At 32.7% G+C, this 10,849-nt stretch overlaps 2 protein-coding genes across 3 annotated transcripts; one reads left to right on the top strand and one right to left on the bottom strand.

The window, feature by feature from the left end:
* Positions 1-2: 2 nt before the first annotated feature.
* LOC126771679 (vesicle transport through interaction with t-SNAREs homolog 1A) lies at positions 3-5,372 on the bottom strand. The gene is made up of 5 exons (XM_050491693.1): positions 5,117-5,372; positions 4,801-4,859; positions 2,884-3,004; positions 2,179-2,384; positions 3-2,067 (listed from the first exon to the last, which is right to left on the bottom strand). The coding sequence occupies exons 1-5, from the start codon at positions 5,208-5,210 to the stop codon at positions 1,918-1,920; spliced, it is 630 nt and encodes a 209-aa protein (XP_050347650.1). The 5' UTR covers positions 5,211-5,372; the 3' UTR covers positions 3-1,917.
* Positions 5,373-6,273: 901 nt separating this feature from the next.
* Positions 6,274-10,151, top strand: LOC126771577 (tyrosine-protein phosphatase non-receptor type 13-like). 2 transcript variants are annotated; one of them, XM_050491531.1, is made up of 2 exons: positions 6,274-6,378; positions 6,692-10,151. In XM_050491531.1, the coding sequence occupies exon 2, from the start codon at positions 6,701-6,703 to the stop codon at positions 9,908-9,910; it is 3,210 nt and encodes a 1,069-aa protein (XP_050347488.1). In that variant the 5' UTR covers positions 6,274-6,378; positions 6,692-6,700; the 3' UTR covers positions 9,911-10,151. The 2 variants fall into 2 exon arrangements, with proteins under 2 accessions (XP_050347488.1, XP_050347487.1); XM_050491530.1 differs by having other exon boundaries at positions 6,302-6,449.
* Positions 10,152-10,849: the final 698 nt, after the last annotated feature.

Raw genomic sequence — 10,849 nt, forward strand, 5'->3', positions numbered from 1 at the left:
ACATCGTAAATTTATTATCATATAAACAGAAGCTTAGCGTGAATTTAAGTATCTACCTACAATTTTCTAGCTATAGTATATGACAGTCTCTCATCAAAATAATAAAACAGATATACATATAATATAAACGAAATTAAATGAACATAGTGAACTATAAAGACAGTAGCGATATTACGAAGATCCACTTATTTACTACACATTAATATGATAATTGATAAGAGTGGCTCACTAAAAACCGTTGTTTAGCTGGCGAATAGTTAAACAATGATGCGTCTTCTTCTTTCGAATGTCAAACGGTAATGATACAAAGAGACAAATCAGTGTTCAACTAAACAGCCGATAAGCAACGTTTATTAGTAAAGCCATAAATTATTAATATTTCTACTGAACAGGGATCGGTCAATGTCATGTGTTAGCTATCATTTAAAAATTGATACACTGAGCGAGTCAGTCTTAGTGTTGGCAAACATGTTTACCAACCATAGACATTGACATTGGAAAAAAGATAAACATTTCCATGTACAATAATCTACCAACTTAGATATCTAAGATACCACCAAGTAAACTCGTACATTTCCACTATCTATGTGTAGCTGTTACCACTTCTCTTCCTAGTATTAACAAGCTACATACTGATATGATTACAAGAGCGGTATTTACCCAGAAGTGGGACACTTAAGAACTTTGACGTATGATAGCCGTCTATACAACATTATATAAATAGTATTTATAGATATGAGCCTTTTATTAAATTTTAATATAATTCCGATCCCTGCCGCTAATCACCTAGTATGAGATAATGAGATATATAATGAAAGATTACTTATCTATGGATAGAAATGTCTATGGCCACAATTACATTTGGCCTTGAAAATTTAAATTGGATTATTGATTACTTTATGTATATCTATGTTAATATTTTGCTTTAGCTATGATTATAATATGGAAATTACAACTAAGATATATTAAAATAATTTACAATTAACAAATAAATAACCTTAAAATTAGTTTTTAATTACAAATTAACTACTCGAAAAAGGTTTTATAGATATCTTTAAGCCGTTGGCAGCCAGCTTTGGATGTTCTGGTAATTTTCAGAATTTGAGATTTCATAATAAATCTACACTATGTGTTTTCACTGTAACTTTTCGCAGAATATTACGTATAGAATATGAATCTCTATTATTTTAAGTAAATAAATTGTCTCAGAAATAATGTTTTAACTTTAATAAAACAAAAAAAAATACAAACATGAGAACTATAATGCAAATGATCACAGATAAACAATGTAAATATCTTACATCTAATGTCAATAGACTGAATAAAATGTGATTATAGACACATATTAAATACAGTGAGTCGATTAAAAATAAAACTTAACAATGGAATTAGTTTCCTTAAATATTATTATATTTTCGACTGATTAAGATTAAGGAGATCGCATCGCAGCGTGCTCAGCGCCGGTCGGGCGCCATAAAGGCGGGACGACAAATGACATTCGCAACGAGTTCAGGTAATAATTTAAATAGCATATTATCTATATCATAACAGTTTGATCGAACTGGTTAATTATTTATCATCATTAATGAAGAATATTTTATACATGGAGCAGTATCATCGGTATCCAGTCGTCAGGCGTCGGCGTCAGGTACGAGGGCAAATGAAATCGTTATAAGCTTCTCCGTCCGGCGACCGGCCCGTCTACATGGAGAACAGCCATCGCAGACACATGCGCTCGTCGCGGTTCAGCACCACGTTCATGAGGTTCTCGAGCCGCCGGAACATGTAGACGAAGTAGACCGCCGTCATAGTGGTGACCGAGCCCGCCACGAGCCCGATGCAGAAGCTGGCCAGCGGCCCGACGGAGCCGGTGTCGGCGGGCCGGCGGAGCACGCAGACGTGCCCCGGCTCCTCGTGCTAGGGCGCGTACGCGTACAGCGCGCCCGCGCCCAGCGCCAGCGTGGCCAGCAGCAGCAGCGCCAGCACGGCGCGCTCGCGCAGCAGCCGCATCAGCATGCTGTTCATGAGCCGCGACGAGCGGTTCAGCTGCGCGTCCGTCTCCCGCAGCTGCTCACGAGTAAATAAACATTTGTGTTTGTTATTAAAACTTACTGGAACTCACTTGCAATTTTTTATTTTTTGTTAAATTAGTTTGTTTATTTAGAAAATACAACTAACCCGCCCTCGGGACCTCTGAATTGTTTCCCTCTGGTCGTTTAGGTCTTGAAGTACTGCAGCCCCAATCTGTTCAGTTTCCAGCAACACCTTGTATCCCTCGGTGAGATTCTTGCCGGATCTCTCTAGTCGTTCAGTATTATCTAGTAGCTTCCGCCGCTGGTCGTTAACCATCGACCAATCATCGTACTCCTCTTGGTCTATATTATCTGAAAATGATTTACTTAAATGTAAGCACTTGGCTCATCTACTAGATGAGAGGAGACAAATAAGAGGTCCCAAACTACTGAATTTGCATGCATTTGAATATATTTTGTCGCTTGTACTTTTGTAGCGAAACTTAAACAGTAAATAAAAAAGAAACAAAATATTATGTATGTCTGTTCTTATGTTTCATTTAGTGAATATAGTAAGTCCCAGACAAAACATTACATATTATTTTAACGCAAATAAAAACAAAATATTTTGACCATAATCATTATTGAAAGCTTAAGGGAGTCATGTATGAATTTGATTGTGATCTAATAATTTTTTTTTTAATTGAGCTCTCCAATAACTGCCACACAAAAAAAATTGGTTGAATTTTTTGTCCTTGCTTATGTATAAATAGAAAATATATAGTCTTTCTTACTGTTAATAAACACTGTCTTGTTTTATATTAAAAACAGCAGATATTCATACAAGCAAAATTAATTTAAATATACTTACAAGCTGCACTATTGTTCGCAACAGATCGGTATTCCTCTCTGACTCGCTGAAGCTCAGCTCTGTAGGCTCCTACTCTGGACCCAGAGCCAGCGCCTCTGTATTCCAACTCCAACTGTTCAAGCTGGGAATACAAATTTAATTTAATAATATATTTAAATTAATAATAATATAAACATATTTTTCTTCACTTTGTCAAGTAAGCTGTAACAAGCATTTTTAGGTTGTCATTCTATTTTTATTTTATAATATTAATTGCAGCAAGCCAGACTTGCTTTTTTTACCCAATGTCAAATAAACATTTGCATAAAAATCTATAGCAAAGTGTAAATATTTATCTACATAAAACTCATAGAATTAATATGTTATTTTATTTGATATGAAATAATAATTTGTGACAATGAAACTAAACTACAGTTCCCGTTATTCTCTTCTTTTAGAGACATAAAAATGGTTAACAGTATGATATAGAACATAAAAAACATCGTTGATTTTTCTTATATCATAAATTGACATAAAAATACCCATTAATATTTTTTGCATATCATTTTACAGTCAAAAAATACAGCAAAAAATTGTTATCAATAGATTTCAATAATATTTTAATCATTAAATATTTCATACAAGACACAGACTCCAGAGGTCTGCTGCATTTCATTTTATAAATCAGCCGGCCCTACTCGCCAATTAATTGCGCGTACTTAAGCCGCGATTCAAGCGTGACCTATACGCGAAAAATATGGCACTTTACACTCGCAACGTACGCGGTTTATTCACTCGATTTATAATTCTATTCGAATCAAAACCTTTGTCACGGAGGTAAAAACTGACACCGACCGGGGAATGACGCGAGGCGCAGGCGCGAAACCATCTACACTTGCGTTTCACAGCTTTCGCCGGATTTTGTGCTGCAAATGTAGACCGGCATAAAAGTTCAATCAAAAACGTAATCAGTACGGCAATGTAATGTACGTAATTGAAAGACAGACTATAGCAAAGTTGTAGTTTATAGAAGTGCTTAGTGCATTGACATGAGATGAACAAGAAATGAAATATTTCCCTTAACAATACATTAGTTGTGTTCTCCAGGCATTAAATGTACTCCATTTTTAATCTTATGAATAAAACAGTAACAGCCTGTTAATGTCCCACTGCTGGGCTAAAGCCTCCTCTCCCTTTTAAGGAGAAGGTTTGGAACTTATTCCACCACACTGCTCCAATGCGGGTTGGTAGAATACACATGTGGCAGAATTTCAATGATAATGATGGTTTTCTCACGATGTTTTCCTTCACCGTCAAGCATGAGATGAATTATAAACACAAATAAAGCACATGAAAATTCAGTGGTGCTTGCCCGGGCTTGAACCCACGATCATCGGTTAAGATTCACACGTTCTAACCACTAGGCCATCTCGGCATTTTATGAATATATATTTCTAACTCAAAAGGCTCTTATAAAGCAGTAATAACTGGTTCTGAATGTAGACTCAATTACTAAGTATCAGCAAGAAAATTGTTACAATTTTATTCAACTATAAAGCCATTAAGTTTAAAAAGTGGTACTTTCAAACATAATGGAAACCACCTAATACAAACCTAATTCTTTTTTATCATCTAAATATTCTTGTATTGTGTAACAAATCTTTTAATGTATTTTTAAATAAAAGATTAAAAAATATTTATTAATAAGTTCAATGAAATGTAAACAAAAATATATCTATGATATTAAAGCTTCAATCATAAAATTGACTTTGAAAAGTAAAATATACGAAAATATTCATTAAATACATTTTGTCTTGAAAGGATCTATTTGTCTAGCGTTCATGCTTTTAATATATCAATGGCAAACTATTATTTTTTAATTCGGATGAAGGTAAGGGGGTAAAAAATTAAAGTATAAAATAAAAATAAATAACATACCAAATCATTGGCTTCTTCGAAATTTGACTGGATTTCTCTTGACAAATGATCGCGATCGTCTGAAAATTTATTAATTTCCTAAAAACTACTTACATATATAAAAACGACAGTACAATAACTTAATTTAAAGCATTTAACATATTGAAAGTAAGCAGCTACAGGTCTTGATTGTATCAACCAATACAGAACCCACCCTTTCAAGTCAAAATTATTTAACATCAAATTATTACAGAATAAAAATATTACGTACAATCAAACAGTAAATCAAAAAATACAAAATACATCATTCAAATATATTGCTTAAAGTTAAGCTTACCTTCGTTAGCAGATTTTAATCGCCCTATTTTAGCTGTAATATCAGCTGTTAGCACAGAGTACTGCTGCTCGTATGACTGAATTAAGTTAGACATTTTATCGAAGTAACACTAAATAACTTCATACCACTGGCACTAATGTACATTAAAACGAAAACACCTTTCACCAAATAACTATTTAACAAAGATCGAATTGAAGATTGTATATAATATAATTTTATTGTTATTCAAAGTCAAAAACTCCCTTAGAATTATAGTAGGTAAGTATCAATTCTATCAATAATTTATAAGTCAGACATCAGTGTTGCCATTTCAATCCTAAAATTGTACAAAATCGATACTATTATTTAATAATATACAAAAAATATTTAGGTATCAATAGATCATTATATATTTTGAAGAATTATTACATGCAAACCAAAACATACCAACCAAAATATTACGAAATTAAGTAATGCATTTGGTGATAATGTTTTTACAAACTCATTACACAATTTAGTTTTAGTAGTAGTTCGATGAATATCGAAAAATATTTATTTATTGACAAATACTACGTTTTCTAAATTTACAGCTTAATTAGCCCCATGGATGGAACTAAAAAATATCAAACAATAAATCTGAGAGTCTGAGCAATTACCACGGATGTTTTATGATCATAATTTGGGTTTTTGAACAATCTATGTTTGATAGTGAAACCATACGTGTATTGAAAAAAAATTTGAGCCGTGGATCTACCAAACCAGAATGGAACAGTGTATTGGAATAAGCTTCAAATCCTTATCTTTAACCGGAGTGGCAATCAGCCAATCAACACCCCCGAAATCAGCTGTGATACATTTACTGGCTGTAACATAGTACTAAGGCACTTAGTTATTTACTTGAGTACAATATGGATTACTATATTATATTTTATACGTAAAAAATATATCATTACTTCAGTTTAATAATTATTATTTTAAAATAAATTAATTCATTTCAAGTTTAATTCAATTATAGGCATTGTTTAATCGCAGAATCCAAACAACAAATAATCTTACTGCTGACACACGTAAGTTCTGCCTGCAGCACAGAGTGTTAAACAACATTGTAAGTAACCAATGATTATAGCGAATACTTGTAACAATAGCAACACTAAAAAGTTAGAAGGCTTAAAAAAAAGATCGAATCAAGCAACAAGTGTAATAAAAACGACAGGTTGAAGTTAAGCTGTTATTTACAATTTTGATTTCAAGTTTATGTAAATATGAGTTAATAATTGTAAAATGTAAGAAATGATGTTGCAATTATTTATTGTTGCAATAATTCATTTTGATGGATAAATTCGTTTCTATGAAAGTAAGTTTTCTGTAAAGTGTAAATGTTATTCTATATATATTAATATAAAATACGTGAATCATTATTAACGTTCACATCGTTATTATAAACGACCAAGGCGAACCGCTTTGAAAACTAACATATTAAAATTGTTAGACGTTACTTAAAGAAAAAGCCTAATTGCATTCCGTATTTACTTATTTAGTCATGAACCAGACTTTAATATGCGTTAACAATATGATCGTTTATTTTTCACTTTTCAGTAAAATAAAATGCCTCGAAATTGTGATGAAGATTCTGGTCGAAGTTCTTGTTCTGCAACCTCGATAACATTAAGCCCAGTTTTTAACATTCATCAGGTAGAGCAAAGGAAAATGTCTAAAGAAAAAAAATTCTCAACCGATCTCAAAGTGTCTACGCAGCCTAGAAATTTCGCTAGTATATTAAAATCTCCTGATGAAAGAGACCCATTCCCCAGTTGCAGACTAACAAGGAACCATAGAAAAGCAATATTCACAATATTTGATGCACCAAGGCTAGGAGGTTTAAGTAATGCCCATTCCTCACTAAATATAGCTTCCAGCACACAGATCGAGACAAACATTCAAGACACTGTGTCTATGACGGCACTAAACAAAGAGGAAGATTATAGTAAAAAGAAGAGTTTTAATTCTAACTTTCGATCTGGGAAACCTGTTCAAAGAGCAGCTTCAAGACTTTATAGAGCTGAGAGCATAAAAGGCAAAGAAGGTTGTGTAGGACCAGAATTTATAGTCAGGGCTTCACAACCGGTAAAACATTTAGATCTAACTATATCAGCATTGTGTGATAAAAAAATTATGACAGTTGTGCTTCTAAACGGCCAGAGGATTGAAGTTATTTGTGATCCTAATACAATCACTGCTGGACAAATATTTGAAGCTTTAGTTGTAAGTGAAAAATATGAGCATAACTTTATGCTTGGTATTGCAATATTAATTGGTGGGGATTTTGTATTTTTACCAGATGACTACAAACTTAAAAAAGTTCTCCCTGAACATTGGCATAAAAGCAGTAACAAGCTTAGTAAATGTACTGAAGAGATTTCTGTCTCATTATTTTTAAGAATAAAGTTTTTTCTTCCTATCAATGTGTCCAATAATATACAAGACGGTGAATGGAGGCATAGAGTTTATTTACAACTTCGACGAGCAATTGTTGAAGGACAGATGATCTCAACTATACAGAATCTCATTTTATTAGCAGGATATGCACTGCACATTGAGTTTGGTGAATTTTCTTATAGAGAACATGGAACTGCAGATTATTTTCTATTAGAGCATTATTTGCCTGAATCTCTTATAATAAATGATATGGCTGATGTTAAATTTCGCATGAAACGAGCTCATGAATCTAGACATGGATTGGACAGGAGTAAGGCCATTATAAATTACATAACTCTTGCTCAAACTTTTAGAGATTATGGTGCACACTTTTATTCTGCTATTTGGGCAACCAGAGATGGATTTTGTAGGGATGTATGGCTTTCTATTGGTCCTAGAGGTGTAACCATTTATTCAAGAACTAATAATATTTCTGATGAGTCAAGTTCTAATCCAAATCGCATTGTGTTACAGAGCTTGCCCTGGCATCACATACACACATTCTATTATAACAAAAAGAGTCTTTACATCATGCCTAATTCATACTCAGGACTGTCTAAAATAGGAATTAAATATAAACTTAAAATGACGGATAATAAGAGTTATTTTGCATTTTGGTTAGTCTCTCTTCACCACAGACTATATTTAAAATTATATGCAAAAGATGATTTTGTGAATTATTTATCTAGTGAATTAAATTGCCCCTTAAATGTTAAAAACAGTCCTAAAAAAGTAGATTGCAGTAACTATCAAGACAGTTATAATCTTGCTGTAAGGAATCCTACTAGAGTGAGAAGACCAATCAAAAGAAGGTTTAAAGTTGATCTTTTCAGTGATAAAAAGTCCCAGAACAAAGAAAATGAAAAGCCTTCCACAGAACAGTTATTGAGACAAATATTATCACCTCAACCTAGTGATGAGAGTATAATTAGCTCTCCAAACAGATATGGTCAAAGAAGTTCCTCCAATGAAGGTCTGTCTTCATCAGAAAGTAGCTTACCAAGGAGACATGGGGTGAAAATGGGAACAAGAGTCTTCAATGGTATGAAGTCTACATTAGATGGCAAATATACAAGCTCTCCCTCAAGACTTTTAACAGTTAGGTCTGATGGTGATTTGGCAACTGCACATAGTGATTCTGATGATCTTAGCACTGAGCAAAGGCAACATTGTAATATAAATAGTATGCAATTGCTACCAGAGAGATGTTATAGTCAGAACATGACTCAAGCACCCACTGCTTATGTTTTAGAATCCCCAAAAGTTTATTCAGATGTATATAGTTATGATACTGGAAATGAGTCTTGTGTGAATACATCAATATTTGAAAGGCTAGATAACATGGAATGTGTACAAGGAGAAAGAGTTTTTGTTACAGCTGTTTTAGAAAGAGATAAAACAAATGCTTTAGGCTTACAAGTCGCTGAAGGATCAGATGGCAATGTGTATATAAAATCTATAACTCCTGGAAGTGCTGCTGATGTATGTGGAAAACTTTTACCTGGAGACCAAATTATATCTGTCAATGGACAAACATTACTTAATTTAAAATATGACAAAGCTTTAAATATGTTGCAATCAGCACCGCAAATTGTGGAACTTATTGTATTGCAAAATACGTCCAAAAACACAGTTTTGGACTCACAATTCGATAATACTCTACAAACAAAAGAACAGAGTAGTAGTGGTCTAGAAAATAGTTTAAGGCATAGTATCGCTAGTGCACTAGATGTAGAAATAACAGATGATGAATTATTAAATGAAGAAGCACTAAAAACTATATACGCGCTTATAAAACTAACAAAAGAAAAAATCATAAGTAGGATGAAAGATAAAACCGTAAAAGAAAACAATCTCATAAGAAGCAACTTGCAGAAATGTTGCTCAGAGAATAAAGTTTACGAAAAATCTGATGTCGATAATTATTCAACCCACGAAGATACGTCGCAGAAAAAAACTGCTCAGAAATTTAACACATGGCGTGGACAATTGACTAACAATAGACCAAAACGTCGACCCTTAAGTTTAAGCATTCCGACCGATGTTCACATACCCGATGATTATTTGAATGAAAAATCAAACAACCCACTGGTGAGAAAGTCCATTCAATCATCTATTAATAGCATCGATCAATCAGTCAAGAGTTCCTCTTTGAAGAATGTAGCTTTACCCAGGAATTTCGGTCTTAGCAGACGATGGCTTGGACCAGTGAGGTATCCAGTAACACCTTGCAAAAACAGCAATATTACTGACACTGAAAGTGCAATCGATGGCAATGTTGTAAGAAGACATTTTATTTACGGTACCGGTGATTCGGACGAGGAACAAATATTTTTATAAATTTTATAATTTTAAAACTTTTATAAGTATAATAATAGCTTATAATATTTTTTATAAAAAAATCTAATTAATATTCGATTATTAACCATGTACCTGTTACATAATATAGTTATTTTTAAGTTACAGTATAAACTTAAATATGTTTATGTCGTTAATTTTATATGTTACGAATATTGATTTCTTTTTACTATGCTATTAATATTGAATGTTAATTATCATTGCGTAGCTATAATCAGTGATTTCAAAGACAAACGTTAACAGACGAAGAATGTGTTTTATTTTAATATTTATGGATAGTGAACAATTTTGGAATTGTCGGTTCACATCAATAATTTCACCAAAATATTTTTTATTATAATTATAAATTTTTTATATGGGATCCTGCTCAAGAAAACTTGTTCACTGCTTATTTCTATTGTAACCTTACAAACATGTATTTATAAAACATTTCCTTGATTAAACAAATTAGTAAATCATTAAAATTGGTACAAATCATGTCTGAGAAAAGTAAGGCCGATGTTATCAAAAAACTATTTGTACTGATAAGAGAATTTTTTAAACACCATGATAACTGTATCTTTACTTCGTAAAATTGGCTAACATAAAATGAATCTTCTGATTTATGCAATAGCTGATGATACGAATGACACGTCATATCTACTTGTAAAATGGGTTAGCCTATTAAATTCCAAGGACGCTTTTCGGCGTCCAGAACATTTATATTCACATGCTGAGGCCACCCTTCAGTGTCTCATATCATGTCGACTAAAGGATTAATTTGATATTATCTCCTAAAATCGATATTTCATATCGATAATGCCAATTTTATAGTCAGAAAAAAGTAAAATGAACTATTTAACTGTTATGTAAATTTGAGTTTAAAAAAAACGAGATTTCAAGATACATAATTTTAAAAAGATTAAGCACCTATCACTTTTT

The sequence above is a fragment of the Nymphalis io genome, chromosome 11 (assembly GCF_905147045.1).
Source record: "Nymphalis io chromosome 11, ilAglIoxx1.1, whole genome shotgun sequence".
In the NCBI taxonomy this organism is placed as follows: Eukaryota; Metazoa; Arthropoda; class Insecta; order Lepidoptera; family Nymphalidae; genus Nymphalis; species Nymphalis io.

Bases quoted from the DNA above. Each gene is read 5' to 3' on its own strand.
- LOC126771577 (XM_050491531.1), top strand. From the start codon at position 6,701: ATGCCTCGAAATTGTGATGAAGATTCTGGTCGAAGTTCTTGTTCTGCA.
- LOC126771679 (XM_050491693.1), bottom strand. From the start codon at position 5,210: ATGTCTAACTTAATTCAGTCATACGAGCAGCAGTACTCTGTGCTAACA. The intron at 2,385-2,883 runs GTAAGTATATTT...AATCATTTTCAG, and splicing joins TGCGAACAATAGTGCAGCTT to ATAATATAGACCAAGAGGAG. The intron at 2,068-2,178 runs GTTAGTTGTATT...ACTCGTGAGCAG, and splicing joins TTCAGAGGTCCCGAGGGCGG to CTGCGGGAGACGGACGCGCA.